At 33.1% G+C, this 23160-nt stretch overlaps 1 protein-coding gene and 1 long non-coding RNA gene across 2 annotated transcripts in view; one reads left to right on the forward strand and one right to left on the reverse strand.

Moving 5' to 3' along the window:
• Positions 1 to 23160, reverse strand: part of LOC118202871 (uncharacterized) — a 174423-nt gene that overhangs the window by 49172 nt on the left and 102091 nt on the right. The window lies entirely within an intron of this gene.
• Positions 1787 to 20474, forward strand: LOC118191052 (flavin-containing monooxygenase 5-like). The gene is made up of 4 exons (XM_035361849.2): positions 1787 to 1853; positions 3586 to 3756; positions 9079 to 9557; positions 15550 to 20474. The coding sequence occupies exons 2-4, from the start codon at positions 3597 to 3599 to the stop codon at positions 16540 to 16542; spliced, it is 1632 nt and encodes a 543-aa protein (XP_035217740.2). The 5' UTR covers positions 1787 to 1853; positions 3586 to 3596; the 3' UTR covers positions 16543 to 20474.

The raw sequence follows: 23160 nt of genomic DNA on the forward strand, positions 1-23160 counted from the left end.
ATAAATTTGAATAAATTTAAAGAAATCAAGTTTGTAAACATTACAAAGTCTAACTTATTATACGTTCCATCCTATCCCTATACTTATATTCAGAAAAATTTTGTAGTCGCTATAAAAAATAAAACACAAAAAGTTTGACTCCCGTGCCGCAAAAATTGACCGAAATATTTAATTTCAAAATTTAAAATTTGCTATTTTTGACGTCATATTCTATTTGCATTGAATGGTCAGTTGATAAATAAATTAAAATAAGTCGACTTTGAGTTTTTCCCCGCTTAAATGCCCTTCATTGATACTGTGATTTGCTAGTGTCTTTAATTAATATTTTGTTATGTTTGTTACACCAAAAAAGTTTTATCAAAAGTAATTTATAAGTTTTCAAAGTTTAGAAATATGTTATTAATATTCTCATGACGTTTTATTACTTTAGACTCGTAGTAATCTGGTTATCGTAAAAATGCATAAAACTGCAAACATTTTCACTTTTTAATTAATGCAAATAATATTACGAGTTGGCTACGTGCAAATACTGAAATGCCAGTGAACAGAGCCGGGACAAGGGTGAGGCAAGTGAGGCACTTGCCTCAGGTGAATCACTAGGAGGGGCGCCAAACTCGCCATAAGAATTCGAAAATTCCTTTAATTATGTTTTTAAATTTGTCAGTTATTATTAGGGGAAAAAAGCTTCAGCAAACTTAAATTAATAAAACAATAGGAAGAATTGCAAGAAAAATCTGGAAATTAATGCAATGTGCATTTCCATGTTATTTTTTATTTATCAAAAAAGAATTTTTAAACATTTCCTTTTGAAAGTTATAAATAATTGGCTGTTTTATTTTTATGACTTTATTAAAAACGATTAAAAAGTACTTTAAGAATTATGGTATAATTATGCTATAATATTTATGATATTTTGATTTAATGCATTTAAACCCAGGGGCGCAAACAGCCCTAATGGGCCAAGGCCTGCAGTGCCCCGAAATCTGCTTTCTTGACCGTGGGCCCCGGGGTGCGTAAGCATATGCCCTGAAAAGTAGTCAGCTTGTCGCAGGACCCGTGTTTAGTCCCCAAGCTAACTTGGTACTCATTTTATCGACTCAAGAGATGGAAATCGAGGGATGAAAGGCTGAGTCGACCTTGCCCAGCCCTGGATTCGAACCCCGGACCTGTGGTGCTGCTGAGAGACGCGCTAGCCACTACGCCACCGTGCCTTTTTAATACATTTACTTTTGTTTAATATAAATATAGTTATTTTGATATATATATAGAGAGAGATATATAGAGAGAGATAGATAGGGGCGCAAATTTACCTTTTTGCCTCAGGTGAAAAAATATCTTGGCACGGCTCTGCCAGTGAATACTGCCAGTATATTCTAGAAAACGAATTCTCTAAAATTCTATGAATAGGATCACCATTTTGAAAAAAATTATATTGATCAGTACTTTTCACAGTAAATCGTCGTCACTTAATCTCTTATTATCAAAAGCCTTTTTCTAAACTGACATTTTATTTTGAATTACTATACGTGCAAATATTTCTGTCTTCAATTTATGTACTGCCCCTTAATATGATCCGACTTTAGTTCCAAATATCTCAGTTAATCTTTGTCGTACGGAAATCAACCATTTTGTGTGTTACTTTTTATAACTTTCCTAAATATAAGTATAGGGATCGGAGGATTGCTGAAAAAGTTAGATTTCATAAATTTTACAAATCTGATTTCTTTAAAAATGTCAAAACATGATTTTTTTTCTTCTTTTAAAACATTTTTGCAATTTGAAGTATAGGTCTACGATCAGCGGCTGTGGAAATAAAGGCAGGGTACGGGCTTTTGTGGACACAGTGTATGTAGGTAGGTATATGAAAAATTAAATTCAGTACTATCATATTAAGACATTTTATCTTCATAATCGGTTAGCCTTTTAACAGCCTTTTTTACTTAACATTTTCTTAAGACGTTTATGTAATGACAAAATAAGAGAAGTTAAGAAGAAAGCTCGAAAAGGGTTAAATTACAGAATCTATTGATAATGACCTTAGTATTGTAACAATCTTTCGCTGCTGTTCAGCTATAACTTATTGACAGGGATTAAAATTTAAATGGTGTGTGAAATTAATTATCAAAACGAAAAGAAGGGATATTTCCAGGAGTAAAAGAATTTACTTTCAGCAGCACTTTATATAAACCTAAATTTTGACAAAAGCCATATCTTGACTAAATCTAAAGTTTTTTAATTGACGGTTACTATTTGACTTTTAAGTTGCAATAACTTTATTAGTTTTAGTAGAAACCCAAGAGATGTTTGACTGAGTCTAAATTTCTAAACTGACTTAATTTTGCAACACTTTTTGCATATATTTAGACTTTAAATATCATCCAAAAGTAGATGTCCAAAGGGACAAAGTCAAATTAAGGGTTAAAAGATCTTTTATAATATTATTAAGATGTGGTGTTATTAAAAATTCGGAATTAGTATCCAGCCTAACTACAATTACTTAATAATAAACTACAGTTTGGCTATGGCGTAGTATTACATGTTACCTGTAATTCTTTGATTGAATGTGAGGATCATATAAAGTACGCAATTTATTTAAAATAGTATAAACTAATTATATGTAAATTGTTACTGCTTTGAATTCCATTAGCATTTATCTCTGAAATTATCAATTATCATAAACAATCAACAGTTCATTGTTATTCGTTTATTCTTTCCGTTGTTACTTTAGCATTGTGTCGTGACAATTAAAAAAGCAACTTCCGCGAACTAGTTACGTGTCATATGTTAATCCACTTGCATGAAAAAGTATTGCCAATTAGTACGTTTTGTCCAATTTCTCTGTTATCTCCAAGTAAAATGTGTTTGTTGACTTGATTTAACTTCGGACAATGGTGTTTAGAACTTAAGTATTTAGCTAAACATTTGTCTTAGTATGATGAGTTAAAACTGATACATCTTGCCCTCTCTTTCTTAGCTCGTGGATTACAACGTTTTTTTCTGAAATTCTCCTAAACACTAAGAATGGTAACATATAGTAATATTTTTCTTAAATTACCAAGTTTGGCTCATAAGGTATACTGCTCTCGGGATAATTTAAGTAATTAGGCAAATATTTTAGGATTATATTGTAATTTCGTTTTTCTTCAATGAAGCGCTCAGAGCATGCATCTCCATCTACTGAAGCAGTTTTCGTTGCTCCAAAATAGAATAAAATTTTCAGTTTCCACTCTATTTGTTAATATATTCCCTAACGTGGTATTTCTAGTGGTATATATTTTAATATCCTTTAATCATCATCATGAAAGGCCCGGCAGCCCATTGTGGACCAGCGCCTTCTTTAGAACGCTTATCCAAGATATTTCTACTTTCGGCTAGAATTATCCAGTTTTGAATATTTATTTATGCTTTTAAGATCATTTTTTATCATTCCTTTAGCCATCTAAATCTGTTTTATATTCAGTAACTTGTTCCAGTAACATTAAAATTCTTTGCTATTACATTAAGGTAATGTATTCCATGTGATATTCTATCAAATATACAATTATGATTGGCAAAGGAAAATAAATTCTTTCCTTTTTTACCTAGAACAACTAAATATGGAAAAGAAAAAGGCTATAAAAGTTGCAGTGGTCGGAGGAGGAGTCTGTGGAATATGTTGTATAAAGTGTCTGAAGGAAGAAGGTATAGAAGGCGTATGTTTTGAAAAGACTCAATTTAGTGGAGGCACTTGGAGATACCATGAAGATGATGTTGAAGGTAAGTATTGTTATACAAGTCTCAATATTTATTCCCTCAAGAGTGACTCATAAATGGCCTTAGCTTTACAGAAACTCTGGTTGCTTCCAACAAACTGCTAGCTCCAAAATCCTCTCTTGTCAAACTCTGGTAGCTTCGTCCGGAGGAGGTGGATGGTGTTGCGCAGGCGCAAATAAGAAAACCTCCGCCTTCTAAAGGGCTCCCGATCATTAATTGTCTTTTTATAGTTAACATAACCTACGTTTAAAGAGAGTGTGCCGGAAGTATAGGTTAGAGTGAACCTTTCGTTCCATGTTCGCCACTGGTTTTGTCCGAGTTTTGCCATTAAACGAATTGTTAGTAAAAGCGTTTTGTAGTTTTTTTCTATATATGAAATAAATGCCAGCCTCATAGGTTGTTTGGAATGTTTTCAGCGAAAGCAATATTCGTGAAAGTTTGTTAGTTTATTGGTCATTTGAATATGGAAAAACATAATGGCAGATTAATGAAGGACTTTAAAAGAGAAACTGGCTCTTTCTACTTTACACATGGAAAATAACCAGCTCATTCGCTGTAATACGATGTAGAGACATTAGGTATTTTCTGAGACTGGAAAGATGGGAAATGAGCAACGCCTTTGCCAGGAATCGAACCACGGACCTCTGGAATATGCAAGAAATACCTTATAATGAACCCAGATCGAATAACCAGTGTTCAGCAGTTTTAACAACTAGGCCGTTAGTGGGCTTTCTTGAGAGTTAAAGAGGTCTCCAGACTTTGCCATAATTAACTAATCTAGCAGTCTTTCCTCAGGAACTTCTTCATAAACATAGATACAACTGCGACAAAATGTTTTAAATATTCAGTATATTTATACTGAATTTACATTGAATAAGTATCTTGAAACTATAGTCTTCACTTCCAGCCATTTATCCAAATCTACTTTTAGCAAATTCCAGCCATTTATACAAATCCACTATTTAGCAAGTATCTTGTAAAGATCATAAGGATTTTTGAAAGCAGGAACCGTCATAAATTAATTGTCCAGTAGAGGGATTCACACCTCGTATCTTCTCCACGTTTTCTCGATGTACTATTTACACCACAAGAGCACGCATGTGGGAATGTTTAATTTCTTATAGGTTTCCCCGCGACAATCGACGGGCGAGAATTACGAGATCCAGTCGTCTACTTCCAGTTAGTGACGAATTATCGTTCACCATATTGCTAATTCAAGCGCTACTTGTAAAGTCTTAAGTTTTTTGGAAGCAGAAAACACGATAAATTACTTGGACCTTCGCGAGAATTCGAACCATGGATCTCCCATTTGCTAGCTTAATGTACTTTCCACTTACACTATACCTACAAGGCAGATGAAGTTTGATAACTCCTTATAACTTTTACAATAACTGACCGTCACTAAATAACAGATTATACAGATTAAAATACTAGCAGAATCATGCTTACTGTATACTATCAATTGCAACGATAATTGTTTGAAAGTTTCTTACAGACTGTAACTACATTTTCCAATTCCGCACTCCTTTTTCTGAGTATTTAATAAAACTTCTGAATGTGAGCGCTATGAAATACTAGAATTAGGTCTTTATAAATCTCATACTTATGTGACTTCCACAAAACTGTTTGTACATTTTATTCGATTATTTTTAAAAGCCAGATTATTTATAAATAGACTATTATTAACTAGCTTATTAGATTACTTTTAAAGTAAAGATTGTGTTTATTTAATTTAGATTTCATATTACATAGCAAAAACTGTAGACCTAGCTGTATATGTAAACTCATTACAGCTCTTTAACGTTAATTGTATAAAAGTAATTTTAAAAATATACTGTATTTCAAAATTTAAAATTTCTAAAATAAAAAAACTACCAGCCTAATAAAATAGAGCATTACACATAAAAATAATACACTCTTGTACTGCTTTTGTATACGTCTCGCTTGCTGCTCGAGATTGAACTACTAGGCAATTTCCTTTTCTCGTTGGTGCTAAACCCCTTCTTATATCATCTTTCGAATGTGACAGATGTAGCTCTAGTGTTTCTTTCAGAAAGGGAAAATAAAATGCATTTGGAAATGTTTATTTCATTAGAACACCTTAACCTGTCAGGTATTTTCTCTCTACTTACCTCTTGCCTTCGTAGTATTATTTTAAACTATGTCCGGCTAGCAACGGAAGGTCCTGAGTTCGAATCCTGGCCAAGACATTGCATATTTTTCACGTCACCCATTCGAAAATAAAATTTTCAGTAGCCTTTACAAACCTCTCAAAATTATCAAAATTACTTGGCAGAACTTAAGAGCACTGTATTAAAATATAACTTAAAATAAATGTATATGTAACTGATATAGTGTTTATGTTATTAAATCTAAACCAGACAAAGACAAATTTCTATCCATAGTGTTGCGAAATACCCAGCTGTGGTAAAATAGCGTTCCCGGTTTGAACCCTGTTTTTATTAGTCCGTTGCGAAAGCGAAGCATCATTGGGAGAAAGCATGGAGGTAAGAAATTGGGAGAAACCATGGAGGTCTTACTTCCTACCCTCCATGGGAGAAACGCAGACGGACGACCGTTTTTTCACTATTGCTTTGGATTTATTGCGTACGGAAGTTCGGTGGTCAATTGCATTCATTGCCACCAGATGTCTCTGTATTTAACTTACGGGATCCGGACTCTTAAGATACTTAAATTCGATGTTATTGGAAATTTTTATTTCTGCTTATGAACTGTTAAAGTAAAACACGTTAGCAATTTTTAGATAAGCAAGATTATAATGCATATTGGGAACATCTCTAATTGCAAAGAAGCTGAAGTAATTTTTAAAAATTTCTTTGCGTTTCTAGAAGCCTTAAATATTAATGAAATAATACATAATGAAAACTAAAATGTACTGTTACTGCAAAACAAATAAAAATACCAAAAACAGAGTACTGTAAAGAAGGGTTCACAATATTTACACAAAATTTGCTATGCTTGTATACGCTGACTGCCTCGTGAGGACTGAATTTTAAAACAATTATTATAATAATTTTTTTAATGTTTTATTAAAAATTATAGGGCATTAATACTGTCTCATGTTAATTGGTAGTGAAAGTATATATATGTATATATAGGGAGTAGGTTTCAAATTCGTATAATATTATAACCTTTAAAATAAATTCTTGCAGAGAACATTTAAATAAATAAGAGCATAAATAAAACATTATATTTAATGCACATAATACTGGAAAGAAATTATAAAACACAAATAAAAATCAAATTTGGAGACGGAGATAAGAAAGCTGAAAACAGAGTGTTGTTATTTCAGTGTGCTATCGACTAAAAGATCCACCAGAGTTTGTTCTTCAACTTGTAGGGTATTTCATACAAAAACATGATTTTAAAGTGGCGTTCCGATTGAAATCAGACGGACTGCTAAAAATATATTCCAAGTGAAAGATGTGCTTACAAATATGTGTTAGCCAAAAAGGTATATTTATGAATAGAGAAATACAAATTTAACGTACTTTTAATGCAGTAGAATATTTAAAAGGTTATCAGATTTAATTTATAAATAACGTTATTTGTTTTTACCTGTTTCAAAAGAAAAAAAAAAAATCTTTTAATGCCTTATCTAATTTGCTATAGCAGTTTGATATAGTCAGACGTTCACTTTCATTAAAAGCAAATGTGTATGCAGAACTAGAAAATAATTTTCAGGATAAATTTTGCTATTTCATGGACTTGGAATTATACTTTTTGCACCAGATTTTCTTGACAGTAGTCACTGCTCTCTGTGAATTAGTACTATAGTTGCAGTTATATTATTTTTCTTTTCGATTTTTTAACTAAATTCCGTTGATTGCTGTCTTTTTCAGTACGCAGATTTCTCGCTATAATGTTCTTTCCCTGATCCAGCGTTCATCGCTACTTCTGTCGCCATTAATTTTTCGTGACTACACCTAATTGCTCCTTTTTTACCACGGGACCCCAACTCTTCCGCAAACGTACGGATAGAAGTTGAACATTGTTGAACTTCATCCGTGCGTCGTCCGCCACCGCAGACCGACCGGTTTGCGGATGTCAATCCAAATGAATTCGCTCGTTGATTGGTGAAACGCATACGAAACGCTTTAATAACGTAGTAGTGGCAACAGTCCTTTAGGGTTTAGGGGTGCCAGAAAAAGGCAAAGAAATGCAGGATTTCCAGATATGGCGCAAAATCGCCCATTTGTCAATATTTGGCGACAAAATTGCCGTTATACCATAGACGGAGCGAGAACATTCTAGAACGAATTCTTACAGATTTGCCCCAGAATGTTCTCGAAGGTAGGTCAAAAGTAATATAAACTCCACTTGTACGCGAAGTAGCAGTTTATTATGAGTGTATTCTGAGATTTATCATGAAAAGTATTTTGAGTCCTTTAAGTTAAGAGATTAGCTTGAGACCGATCGACAGAGTCGGAATCTGTACTTTAGTGCTTTGCCGTGAAGCTAGCTTCACCGTTGTAGCCTGAAGGCTGTGTTGCTGATTGTTTCAGCGTGTTTAACATAGTCTTTTTGACGACTGTAAAATTGTTTTTGAACTTTGCTGAGTAATACTGTCGAATAAATTGTGTTTTGATTCTGCATCAAGCGTTGTCATCAATCACTCTAAGTTCGCGAAATCGTAGAACACAACATTTGTATCAGGGAGGGGGGGTAAACCAGTAAGAATTAGTTCTAGAATGTTCTCGCCCCGTCTATAGTATATCGCCAATTTTGTAGCCAAACGAGCGACTTCCCGCCAAACCTGGTAACCCTGCCCTTCTTTGTCGTTTTCTGGCAACCCTAAACCCGCTTTGCGGGCAAGCTATCTTACCGCAGTTGGGAATTTCGTAACAATATAAAATATACAGAAAATATAGTATTTATATGACAGTAGTCATATATATATATAAAGTAAAGAGCATTTCAAAACTTAATTCATTTGAGCACTAACAGCAGTAACAAGTGGTGGTAATAATGGAAAATAAATACGGGTTACACTGATAAAGATACAGATTGCTTTGATTATTTTTTTGAGATTATTTTAAGTATTAAACTCTAATTTTTAATTTGTGTTTTTGTTAGTTCATAAACAGGCTAATGTATTTATTTCTTTCGTTATGCCAAACCTTCGATGACGATGCAGCGAAGAGTATAAATTACTAAAATGGTTTGTTCCGAATTGAATGTGGAATGTATTTTAAACTTATTAATTTAATTTGTTTTTCATTTTATATATATATATATATAGACGTTCTATGATTTTATGAAATGATATATAATGAGTTCTATATATCACGCACTTTTCTATAGGTCTGGCGTCCGTGACATCCTGCACAGTGGCTAACAACAGCAAGGAAATGTCAGCCCTGAGTGATTATCCTCCGCCTACAGATAACCCAAACTATCTAACTCATAAGAGAATCTATAAATTGATTCAAGACTATGCAAACCATTTTGACGTCCTCCGACACATGAAATTTAATCACGAAGTTATTAGTGTTCGGCAGGCGGAAGATTATGATGTAACTGGCAAATGGATCGTTAAAGTAAAAGATTTGGTGGCAAATAAAGTTTCCACGGATACTTATGATGCGGTGATGATTTGTTCTGGACAGTTTGGATATCCCAAAATGCCCCACTTTCCTGATCAAGAAAAGTTCAAAGGTCGTATCTTGCATACTAAACAACTGAAGACATATGAATCGTTCAAAAATGAAAGAGTTGTTGTTGTTGGCTTAGGATGTTCTGGAGTAGATGCTGCGACAGAGGCATGCACGTTTGCCGAACAGGTAACTTAAATCTGATCGTTTCTTGTAGGTATAGAGTAAAATTTTAGAACTTCACAAACTTTGAATTTAAAGAATCGAAATATGTCTGAAGGATATATGTGTAATATATTTTTAATCATTTCGTAGCTATAAATAATAAATAATAATTTAATCATTTTAGTCTCTTTCTACAAACGGGGTTTACTCATTGTAGAGACATTAGGTTATTTTTATGCGGGAGACTTGAAAAATGAACAACGCTCTCGGCGGGACTCGAGCCTGGACCTCTTGAATACGCGCCGAGTATGCTAACCGTTACACCACGAAGCCATGCTTGAAAGGCGAAGAAAATACCTTATAACATTTTTAGAATAATTTCATGGCCGTTTAATTAGTGTTTAAAACTTAAAGAATATTTTTTTAAATATTGGATCTAACAGCTTTTATGTTTGGATTATAAGTCTACATCGTGATTTTCATAACAGAAAGCTTTTCGTGAAATTTACAGGGTTATCATTTTTCATTCCTCTTTTACTACTTTCCAAAGTTCATGAACTGCGGTGGCTTTGCGTTTAGAACCAGCTCTACAGCTCTTTTCAAGAGATGAAAGACACAGTAGTCCACAGATGAAACATCAGGGTACTTCGCAGGGATGTATTGAAAATGTATACATGCATACCTGTTTCAGTCTTCATTTTTTCAAGGAACTCAGTGGTACTTTTTGAAGTACGACTTGTTGCTTTGGCTTAATGAAATTTCCCTCTTTGAAAACATTGGGATAATGAAATGGAATTTCTTATGTAAATACATGGCATGAAACTTTCTCTTGATATTATGTTGATTTTATTATTTTTTCCGCTGTTATTATTTTTAATTTCCCCTTGTAATAGAATCCCGCTACAATCATAAGCCCCTTATCGAAACTTTCTTAACAATGACGAAAACAGGTTTATACACTTTTCCTCTTCGTTTCCGATAATAAATAGACCCTTCTTTGTTGCAGCCATTTTGGTAAACCCATAGTTTATCAACGGTCACAATGCATTTCCATTTATCTTCTGTTAAATAGTTTCCATATACGGTTCCACAAATTGCTCTGTATTGTACATATCTTGACAAAACCTGGTTAACATAACATTTTTTAAAGTTTTGAATCTTGGTTTGTTATTCTATTAATTGTTGCTACAGTTGTGTTTAAAGGCTCTGAACTTGATTTCTGCGTCTCGGCAAACTTCCCCCCCCCCCCCGCTGCGTCGGCGACTGCGTTTGGAGTCTCCTTTGCATGTAGAAATACGGATTTTCCCCTTCCAATTAACAATGTTGCTTATTTTGCACTTAAAATTTTTATATGATTAATTTCAAAGCGTTTTTCAATTTGGAATAGGAGTATTTGTCTTCCGACAGCGCAGAAATCTATCCTTTAATACAGAGCTTGTTTACATGCGACATTTTTAAAGCCCTTCCGATTAACAATGATGCTTTTTTTTTTTTTTTTTTTTTGTGTGTGTGTGTGTGTATGTGTGTGTGTGTGTGTGTGGTAATTTTGTGTTTATTTGTTGCAAAACTTTTCTTTAACTTATGGTAATTTTTAGTAGTTGAATATACCTCACGGTTCTGTTACTTTGTAGTATTTCTACTTCTAAGTGAATAATGTTACTGACACTGAAGTTGTGCATATAGCTTAAAGTAGGATTACAAATATGTGCTACTGAAGTTCGCCAAGTTTTTTTTTCTTTTTAGCGACAAATCTTTTCCTCTAAACTGGCAATGTTTGAAAGTGTATTTCCAATCTGTCAACATTTGGTACTTTTTAAAGCGGTAAAATTTTCAGGACCTAGGGACCGACTTTTCAGGTGGGTTCTGATGGTCGTTCCTGCCTTTCGTTGAGGTATGTGTAAAAGACCGTGAGTAACTGTCCGTGAGTTAAGAGACTAATGTAATTTTATTTTTCTTTTGCTCTGTCAGAGATTTAATACGTCTATAATTTGTCTACAACTCCGAGGTAATGGCATTCTGATCACAGTTTACATTTTTAAAACCGACTTGATTATATTCTTTCCAGATCTGATATCTTGATTTGTAAAAGCTGTTATCTCTTGAAGCTGCAATAAAATTTCGTTTATATATTCAATTCCGATTGTTATTTAGGAAAGATATACGAATCCTAAAGTAAAGCGTTACAGTAACATTTTATTTTATACCTATCTAATGCAAAAGAAGCTTACATGATAATTCCCAAACTACAAAATTAATGATGGAAGTAAATGAAAAAAATTAAAGACAATTAGTATAAAAATTGAACAAAAATAAAAATAAATTGATAATCTTTAGGATCTTTTTTAAGGAGCAAAAGAATTATCAACAGAACCTCGCTTCTGATTTATACTGGATGAATGCTGAAACCAAACTTTAAGAGGATATTGCAAATAAACCTTTTAATTTAAACATGAGTGGAATTTCAAATAAAGCATTCATCAAGATATAAACTGCTCCGATGTGGCATGCATTTTATCATATTAAAAAAAGAACCTAAGAATTAGAAATAATACTTCAAATGAAGATATAATACGAATGAAAATTTTAATATTAAATTACGCCTTATTAGTACACTATGCACAGGTATTCGGAGCAAAGTTCTGTTTCTGAAAAAAAATTCCAAAGGATTTTAAAATTTCTCGAAAGTTTTAAAATTTTATTACCTCAAATAAAAAAAAAAAAATGATATTGTGATACTTTGGAAGAGGAACAGAATCTTACTGAAAATGGTCTACTTTTACATTACAAAACTACTAGTACATTACATTACTACGTGGTGCGCAAGGAATTTAAATATTCAATTAAAAAAATGCATTACAAAATGATGTATTATACTAATTTTAGAAAATCTGTTCTAAATAACAAAACGTTAATGCTAAATATCTAATAACATTAAATTGAAAGTTTAAATGCTAAATTCAAAGTAACAGTAACAATTTTTATGGAAAAAATAGGTATAGGAACTTTGAAATAGAAACTTACTCAGTCAAAATGTTAAAAAGAAATTGCACTTCCTAGTGTCGCAATGGACTAGGTGTAGATAATACCTTGAAAATAAAAACTTAACATATCACAAACAAAGACAAAAATAATAATAAATAGGTAATTTTCCATATATAATCAGACAATAAGAAAAGAAAGCAGTGGAATGTAGCAGAAATATGAACAAGACTACCTTATCAGCAAATTTGAAATGAATGCGTTAAACGTAAAAGCATGACTTGAAAAAAAGTTTAAAAACTTAAAATAGAAATGTTTTAGGTAAATTCTATGCATAATGTTTTCAAAAAAATAATTTGAAACTTTAAATAATGTGGTGAAAAATATGGGCATAGCTCCTTATGGAAATATGGGAACCCTCATTCATTTACAGTGTCTCTAGAGGATTTTTTTTTTTTTTTTGGTTAACCTTAAGGTAAGAAAAGTCTGTTTTCTGAAGTCCAGTTCGCAGAAGAATTCTGAAAACAATGTCTCGCATAGTTGTAGAGACATTAGGTACTTTTTTTGGAAGCAGGAAGATAAAAAATGAGCAACGCCCTCCCCGGGAATCGAACCACGGACCTCTGGAATACGAGACCAGTGTGCAGACCACTACACTACGAAGGCATACCAAGAAGTCGGTAGAAATACCTTATACAGTGACCGGCAGGAAATTTTCAGTTTAACCCGTTTTGTTAAAGTATTACATACCTGAATGGTAAAGCGGCGGTCCACAATACGTTAAATGAATGCACTAAGAAAAGCTTTGGTAGGTTCAAATGATATATTCTGACAGTTAAGAACCAGTCTTTAGCTAATTAGAGTTTGATAAGCGGCGGAGATGAGTTTAATAAAAGGCGCTTTTCTATTGATTAGTATGTACCTGTTTTGGTTCCTGGAAATTAGAACGTAGTTAGCGGCTGAGTTTATTAACCGGTCAGTTTAATAAGCGGCAGATACTGAATTTTAACCCTTTAAGTGCTTACTGCACATTTAGTGCATTCGAAGAAAACATTTTACATGCTGTACAAACAAAACAAACGAGCTGAATATGGAGTATAGCTTCCCATAATTTTGACACGTGCTTTGAGGTCCGGAGAATGCGCTTATTGCTGAATAAAAGCAGTAAACGTGTTCTCCCATCAGCCATGGCCCACCAGCGTCCGAGCGGTAAAGTCGCTGAATACTGGTAGTTCGGTCCGAGGTTCGAATCCCGCGAACGGGCTGACTGCATGGGCGTTTTCGTGGTTTTCCTCATGTGTAACATGTATACGAGCCAGTTTGCCTTAGAAAGTACTCCACGAAGGCATCTTTCCCCTTAGCCCTAGTGTGCTTTGCCGTAATCTCAATAAACCAAACCATACCAAACTCATCAGCCATATTCTGTTATGGAAGAGGTTTATTGTCTGCCAAAAAGAAAACATGGACTCCTTGCTGCAACATAGTTTGTGGCACATTCGAGGACTTGATTGCCGTATGTTTCTACAGTAACAATAACCCATTCTGAATATATGAAGGTCAATGGTGACATCATATCGATAGCCTGCCCTAAAGAAAATTCAGGCCGTATAGTTACATTGCCAGAATTAAAGACATGAGCTCAATGACTTTTTTGACTGTTTATCTCCTCCTTTTCCTCTTCAGGCTCTTAAAATTTTATTTTCTGATTCTAGGACAAATCTTAATTCATTCAAAAGGCTACACTGCGCTTCTACCTAAGTCGTATGCCAAATGATTACCTCACTGGTACCAGCAGATAACAACTTTCTTATTTTTGTAGTAGCTGTTGATCAGAAAGTTGGTGAAATGCTTAAGGATTGCATCTGACAAGTAATCTAATGTGCTGGTCTCAATGCTTCAATCCTGCAATCCTAGATAGAACTGATCCATGGATAACCACATGTTAGAATTATTCCTATAAAAGAATAATGACAGATAGTTCGCAAAATAAAGACCAGATTTTAATGGATTCTCCTGTTTCAAACTCTTAACAGCTGACCTTCGCTGAAGATATTCGAAACACATTATGGAAGTCTTAACAAAACTATTTTAATTTAAAATCAACGACAACATTCTTCAAAACGTTCGCTTGAGCATGTTTTTAAATTTTTTAATAAAAAATATTTTTAAATAAAAAAGTCAAGTAAGGGACTTTTAGCAAAGAAAACAGTTTGATTTAGTTCGAGATGGAAATCGCTTTTGAGTTAAGTTATTCCAATATTTGGAATATTGCCGACATTTGTTATGTTAACATTTGTTATCTCCAAGAAAACAGATAGTAGGAATCATCCCAATTAAATATATAGTGGATGCAAATTTGAATCGCATTCAACTTTTGCGAGACAGCGCAGAATATGCTTAATATTTTCACTGAAAATGATCAAGTTATTACGTCCCCAGCTAAACATAGATAAAATATGATATTATTTTCGCCTCAAATACAGTTTTCTTTTGTATTATTTTAAAATAAATTTATTTATTTATTGTTAATATATGACCAAATTAAATAAATAAAAAGACATTAAAACAAAAATCCTTCCCATTCATTTGATCTAATCACACTATGATAATATTAAAAGTTTTGTTTTTAGAAATTGAAATTTATTTATGTACCGTAATAATAATTGTAAAAATGTTTTGCTGGACAAACTAGAGAATATTTCAGCATTTTCAATACATTTTGCTTGTTCAGTGAAAAAATTAAAATTCTCTTACGGATAAAGGCATTAGAATAATGTAGATTAGTAAGTTACATTTATTATATATGCATCTAACATTTCTTACACCAGCAGTCTAATTTTCATTTAGTAGTATAAAAAGCTTCGAAATCCATCAGTTTTTATGATAATTCCTGCTTACCTACCTTTTACTTTTTTTTGAAAATGAAGACACAAAATTTTAAATATTCTTCAGTGTGACAGCATTGTATTTTTGTCATTTTGGACAATACTGTAACCCGCCTTTTTTTTTTTTTTTTTTTTTTTTTTTTTTTTTTCAGGTTTATCTCAGCTCTGGCAGCGGCGGATGGATTCTTCCAAGATTAGGTCCCTATGGCCTTCCTTTTGACATGTGTTACCTCAGACGTTGGTCAGATTTTATTATGAGACTCATACCTATTTCTTGGACTAGTTGGTATTTTGAGGGTATATTACAGAGATTGAAATTCAACCATTCCCTATACGGTCTTCGACCTCCGCATTCTATATTCGCTCAAGATCCTGTCTTGAGTGATGCTTTGCCCACTAAAATCATATCTGGCCATGTTATCGTTAAGAATAATATTAAAACTTTCACTGAGAATGGTGTAATTTTTGAAGGTGAAACGAAGGTCACGGAAGCAGACACTGTTATAATGGCAACAGGCTATGAATGGAAATTCCCTGTCCTCCAAGAAGGAATAATCACAAAAGATGGAGACTGTCTTAATCTGTACAAATGCATGTTCCCAGTACAATTACCTCATCCAACATTAGCAATTATCGGATTTATATTGCCTTTAGGTCCTGGATATCCTTTAGGTGAAGCACAATGTAGATGGGCATCCCTTTTAATCAGTGGAAAAGTAAAACTTCCCAGCCCAAAGGAAATGATGGCTGATGTAAGAAATACTTATGAAATGAATCGCAAAAGATATAAAATATCCGACAGATTAACAACCAGGGTTGATTATATAGAATATTTGGATGACTTAACATCTAAGTTTGGAGCAAAGCCAAATTTACTAAAAATATTTTTCACAGATCAAGAACTATTTTGGGCGTTATGGCTAGGGCCCTCATTGCCCTACCAGTATAGATTACAAGGTCCACATAAGTGGCCTGGAGCTCGGAAAGCTATACTTACCTATAAAGAACGAATACAAGCTCCTCTTAGAAAAGAAGGATACAATAAGACTAAGCGAAAATTTCAGGGTTTCCCTATCAAACTTGCATTAGCTTTCATTGTCTTCTGGTTCTGGATAACTACACTAGCAGAAATTAGTTACGCTTAATCTAAGCCCAAAATAATGAAAGATTTTTTTTATTTGTTTAATGGTTTTAAAAAAGAAATTTTTTGCTAATATTGTAAAGGAAATCATAAATTAAATTTATATAAAAATCAGTTAAAAACATCTGTACGTAGTTTCTGATCATAAACACTTTTTTTTTTTTTTTTTTAAATTTTAACGTGCAGAACTGTGGTGCACTGGCTGCTGGTGTACATGTGTTTTATGCGTACATTACGGGGGTTAAGCCAGCCCTGAATTTAGGGGTTCCCATTTGTTGAAATGAAATTTCTCCAAAACAGGACAATTTTTTTACGTAATAAAATACCTGATTTAAATTCAAACCTTCGTTAAAAAATCAAAATTTCTATTTAAATTTTAAATCATAGTTAATTGACTAAATTTAGTTTAATTAATAGGAATTTTTTAAATTTTATATTTTAATGCATTGCCATATACAGAGTTAATCTCTCTTTAAATGAGTGTTTCCGTTACTACATCATTTGAACTAATACCCTGATGTTCCCATTCTGAAGGTTTAGAAACTATCCTGCGAAGGCAACCCTTCCCTTAGGCAGATAACTCTCAAGGTTTTGCTGTAACCACACAAACCAAAACCAAACCTATTCTGAAGAAAGGTTATAAGCATTAACACATTTTACGATTTTACCACCGTATAATTTTTATTTGCAATAATATTTTAAGAATATTCACATTTTAAACATTTTATTAAAAATATTGAAGGAAATTTCGAGTAAATTGGGAAAGCTATAATTTTCCGAAACTTTAAACTTATTATTTTAACTTACAACCTATTATTAATTTCTTATACAGAAATAAAGGAATGATGAATAAAAATTGTACTATTAATTACGTATTACTTTTATTTTATTGTTTCATACAATTAATGAGATCAAACTCCTTGTTCAAAAAGTACAAAAGGTATTAATATAAATAATTTCATATGAAAGTATATACCTATATGAGTTAAAATAAACAAACAAAATCAATGATAGTCTCTTTTCCTTTAAGCTGCTTTTTTTTAAAGATTCTCAGAATTTAAGGTAAAATTATTACTGGCAAAAATACTATTTGGATAAAGAGTTAGAATGATTTATTTCAAATAAAAAGAATGTATAAAAAGAAGTCTTTGGTTTGTGTATCATTAACGTCAGCTAGCAAAGCTCCACCAGATCTATCACTACCGAATAACTTCAGATTTATTAATTCATAAGCGCTATATTATTACTAACAGTCAGACATTGTTTAACTCAGAAAACAATAACAATATTTTTCTTATCATTTTCTTTTTGTTTTCGTAAAAATTCCTACATTGCTTTGTTGCCCTGTGAAATAAACGAGTAAAATATATTATTTTCAAAATTATAATAGTAAAGCTGACTTTCTGCATTGATGAAAACTCAATCCTAAAATGTTAAGTAATTATGACTAAACAATTAACTGTACAGCGTTCAAGGAAGGAAGTATGAGGTAAAAAATGCAAAAATTTTGTTTCCCTCGGAGAGAAGAGAAGTCGGAATAATTCAATTAACCGAAGAGTTTTCTGAACTACAGCGACTGATGACTGTATTTCTTGGCTCCACGAGTGGCTGAGTGGTTAAGGCAACTGAATATTCGTAGTTCGACCTGGTTTGAACTGGCTGGCTGCATGGTTGATTTTCGTGGTTTTCCCCATGTGTAACTTGAATGCAAGCCTTTTTCATTCAAAGCGTCTTCCATAAATACATCCCTCTTCTTAGGCAGACAGCCCTTGCGGCGGCTTTGTTATATTCAAATAATCTAACCTAGTGTAACTATATCTCTAATAAATAATAGCAGAGCGCTTTGATTTACATATAACTTCATGTGCAACCGTGCATATTTTTAAAACTAAGCAACAGAGCAACCATACACACATGTATACATTCTATATGAAGAAAATTCTGGAAAACTCATGCAGTCAAACCTTTCAGTGACGAGAATAGAAATGGAGCCGAACTACCACAGTTTCACGGCTTTAGCCGTTGAACCATTGATCAGCTTAAAGAAGAGAGATCCGAATCCCATCTGCATCCATCATTTGTTCAAGATTAATGCTAATCTGTGATTGTAAATTACTAACTTAATGAATGAAATTTAGTATGCAGTTCAAAAAAGAAATTATTGTATGATAACAAAAAGAAGAGAGACCGTTTTGTTGTCATTCGTATTCTTTCGAAATGTGTACAAAATTTCTTTAAAGTGAATTCGACTCTTACATAGAAATTTGAAGAGTTTAAAGCTGATGTGTTCACTGCATTTGCTATTTGCTAATACATTTTAAAAGTTACCCATGACTTACGAAGGCCAGAACTGACAGAATATTACGTGTGAGATAATGTTACGGTGCCAATATTTAGTACAAATTCCGACGCAAATTATACGCGAAATGTTTTTTGAGATTTTAGCAACTTTAAAAAATTTCTTTCTTACACAGACGAATGCGAGTGATATTTTAGCTATACTTCGGATTTTGAAGATTTTATTGGTTAAGCCTCAAAAAGGCATTGAATTGAATATTATTACTTCATATTGTTAAATTTAGTAAAAAAAAGTCTGTAACGTGAGAATAGATGCCTGAATGAATTTCAAGAAATTACACTTATTTAATATATATATATATATATATATATCAGATGAAAGTTAAGAAAAAGATAAATATTTTAGAAATTTGATTACAAAAAAATTTAGAAGGCTAAAATAAATGAAACTTGCATTGTTTACTTAACCCTGCGTTATGCGCGCTCCGTAGACACCTGCCACCCATACGCTTAATCTACAGTTAATCGTAAAGTAACAAAATTTTTGTACGTTTATTATGTTTATTGATATAATTGATGGTTTAATACAGCAAAAAGTAACTAGCCAAATATTATGCTATAATATGATTCCCTTTTCACTTCTAAAGTATTCTTTTAATTGGTGAGTGATCAAACTAAATTTCCTAATGCTTAATTTTTAAGATAACTACAGAAGAGCGAGAGGTTTGAGACCCCTAAGAATTATGAAAGCGATTATATTTTCGCTGACCCTAAAGGTAGTGGACTAGAAAAAAAAGATATCTTTTCTTTTTTTCTCTAAAGATCGGGAATGAAACCCTTGCTAATCAATCGAACTCGTGCTAAAATTAAAATAATTCTCTGATTTACGCCAAACTTTAAAAACAGTTTCTGATGATAGATATGCATATGTACATTAATAATTTTTATGTATTAGAAGCTTTTTAAATTGTTATATTTTTGACATAATGCGATGATGAAGGAGTGCCCAGGACACACCCCTTCTAGCTACGCGTCTGCATGATAACACTTATCAAACTCTGAAGTACATTAAATTTTTTAAATGTAGGAAAGTTACGTTAAGTGATAATATGGAAAATGTTTTGTGTAATTTTATGTATAGGAAAATGTCGTTCTTTTAAACTGAGCATGCTTTCAAAATGTATGTTGTTAGAAATTGTTTGTAATTTTTAAAAGTTCAAAGACCTCAGAAAGTACAAGTTTCTAGTTATATTTTAAGAATATACCTGGTACATTTTGTGTGTGTGTGTGTTTTGTGTTTGTATTCTGTTATAAGTACTTTTTCCCTTTTTACGTAAAGGATTTTTCTTTCTTCACATTAAGTTTGTCAACTATCAAGCACCTCTGCTTTTGTGCCATAATTAAAGGTTACGCTTGATGAAAATGCATTTTCCGCAGTCGTGACTAAAATATGCTAATTCAATATCATAATTATTGTAATTACTATTTATGTTATTCTATTCTTAGTTAATCCGTTTATGCTTTATTAACAAAGAAAAAATGTGAAACCTCAATTCTTTTGACTGTGTTTTGCCATACATTATTTTCATATGAATGTTTAGAAAAATTGTTTTGGAATAAAATTTGTTATTTCAATTGGTAGAACTTAGCTCATTCTCATATCAATATTGCACCAAGTAACGGGTGAGGTTGTAGAGACATTACGTATTTTTTGGAAGCAGGCAAGATGAAAAATTAGCAACGCCTTCGCCGGGAATCGAACCACGGACCTCTGGAATACGCGCGCTGCGTGCAGACCACCACAGCACGAAGGCATGCTAAGAAAGCGGGAGAAATACCTTATAAGGTCAATGTTCAAATTAAGCGTTGATTTTAATACTGTACTAAATTATTAATAAATGTTTTTAAACTTAAATAAAAGGCGATAGAAAAGCAACGAAGCAAATTTTAGGACAATTGCGAATATTTTAAATGCATAAATTAAGAGTAAAGAGTTTTATCAAAATTACGTGAGTGCTCTTAGTAGCGCACCAGGTCTTCTGGTCCGCTTGTGCGGTGCGTCGGCGTTTGCAGCTGCGTGAAGTATCAGCACGGCGACCATTACTTCGGCTTCTCTTGACATTGCAAGCATAGAGAGACGACGACTCTGGTGCGCCAAACGACAAAGCTGGATACGGGGGTGGGGCACAACGAGTTTCAGGCAAGCCCCGGTTCTGTGTGCTGCAGTATTCTGATGTCCGTATACGTATACGTCCAGGCCGTATACGTGTCTGGAGGCTCCGAGGAGACTGCGCGTCGCCTGCTTGTATTCGATATCGGCATAAGGACTCTGCACCTAGTGTGATGGCTTGGGCAGTATTGGATACACGACACGCACATCTCTAGTTCCGATGGACGCTAATTTGAACTCAGATCGGTACATATCTGACATCTTACGTTCAGTGGCTATGACTCATCTTCGACTTAGCAAACACCATCTTTCAGCAAGATAATGCAAGACCACATGTTTCCTCGGTTAGAAACAGTAAAGAACAGATTATTTTCATTGAAAATAAAAATGTTTTGTTTTTACGATTTTTTTAAAAGCTCTAGATAGGCCACTGCTGAGTAGAAGAGTTTTATTTTAATTAATTATTTTAATCTGAGTCTTATAATAAGAAAACATTTTTCCGAGCATTAAATGAAGCATCATCATTCGGTATTAACTTATAACGAATTTAAACCAATATCAGTAAAAATTAAGAAAAGTTCTAAAAATTAAAATTAAAAACAAAAATTGAAATATTCAACGAACTAAATGGGTTTCTTAGAAGTCCATCATTTTCTTTCATCATTTTCTCGAAACCAGGTTTTTTCTTTTTTTAACAGTGAACAAGTAGTTTTCAGTACCAAGACTTTCAAAATGTCTAAAAGTATTTTACTTACTTTTAAATAACAACGTGTTCTTTGTATTGCGTGAGCAAAGTAAGCTTTACTTTCTGCATATCTTGCTGAAAGCAGGATTTAAATACTTTATTCTCTGTAGTTCTGCCATAGCATAACGAATATCTGCGGTTATCGAGAAAATAACCTAATAATAAAGTGTTTAGGACTTTTTCACTTAAGAAGATTTAAGAAAATGACTAGCATTCAATAAACCTTATGCGTTTACCAAAAAAAGTGTCATAAATAATATTTTATCAAGAAAAGTTCTTAACTGGTAAGTTACTTGTAATGAAACTAATTTTAACTGGTAAGTTACTTGTAATGAAACTAATTTTAACTGCTAAAAAATTAAATTTCATACGTCACAAACAAACTTTTTTCTGATATATATTTCAGCTGTCTTTCTTTCAACCTTGAGAACAATTTTCTTGCAACTACTTACAACAGAATATGGAAGTTCTAACAGCATGTTGAAACTGTAAATTGTGCCTGCAATAATAAATAATTCTAATTGATCAGGAATAATCTCGTTTCTGGTGAACAAAGATCATTTCGCTTTTGGCAGTTTGGTACCTACGACCTGTCGGTATTACTTGCAAGGTGAATGAGTATAGTTTAAATCCAAATAATGCAGACAAACTGTAACACGTTTAGTGACCGCGCTGTTTAAACCGTACAGATACTCCATTAGGAATGCTTCGAGTACACTCCATTTACATCACTGCCTGAGCCGCATAGACGGGAAGGTGGTTAGTGACTTACTTACTTACCACCAGCTGAGTTGCTGTATCGCCTGTTATATGATTATCAGCATTTGTACTCAACTGGTGCAGCATTCTGTTATCGCTAAGCCTAGCCAAAAATATTTATAGAATATTAAAATTTAATTAAAAATCAAATAAATTTGTTGCTGAGTTTATAAAGTTGCTTCGGAAGGTAGGTATTTGTAACCTGTGGTTATTAGAGACTCTGTCAAGACTGACAGAGTCTCTAATAACCACAGCGCTGAATATTTTTAACTGTGCTGAATTTTTTTTTTTTTTTTTTTTTTTTTTTTTTTTTTTAAGATTTTTGCAGTTCATTGCCAGGTAGTCTATAAGAGTTTTAAGCTTGTTTCGTAGTAGCTTACGCTTTTGGAGTTGTTTCAGCCATACCTGGGCCTTTTCAGCTGTGTACGGTCTGAAATGTAGGTCTTTGGTGATTTCATTCCTCGAACATATAGTGATCGATGGTACCTGTTGAGCCGCATATGCATTAGTTTGTGTGGTGCAATCCGAAGCGAAACAGATAGGCTGCGAAAGGGCCATGCGCCGTCAGGAAATGTGTCATTGCTCTGCCTGTAGTGGTTAATTCTCTTGAAGGACAGACCGGGAGGAAATTAAATGTCCTCCTGCCTGTT

The sequence above is a fragment of the Stegodyphus dumicola genome, chromosome X2 (assembly GCF_044657685.1).
Source record: "Stegodyphus dumicola isolate Sdum_Otavi_A_Nest chromosome X2, ASM4465768v1".
NCBI lineage: Eukaryota > Metazoa > Arthropoda > Arachnida > Araneae > Eresidae > Stegodyphus > Stegodyphus dumicola.

Bases quoted from the DNA above. Each gene is read 5' to 3' on its own strand.
- LOC118191052 (XM_035361849.2), top strand. From the start codon at position 3,597: ATGGAAAAGAAAAAGGCTATAAAAGTTGCAGTGGTCGGAGGAGGAGTC. The intron at 3,757-9,078 runs GTAAGTATTGTT...ACTTTTCTATAG, and splicing joins CCATGAAGATGATGTTGAAG to GTCTGGCGTCCGTGACATCC. The intron at 9,558-15,549 runs GTAACTTAAATC...TTTTTTTTTCAG, and splicing joins CATGCACGTTTGCCGAACAG to GTTTATCTCAGCTCTGGCAG.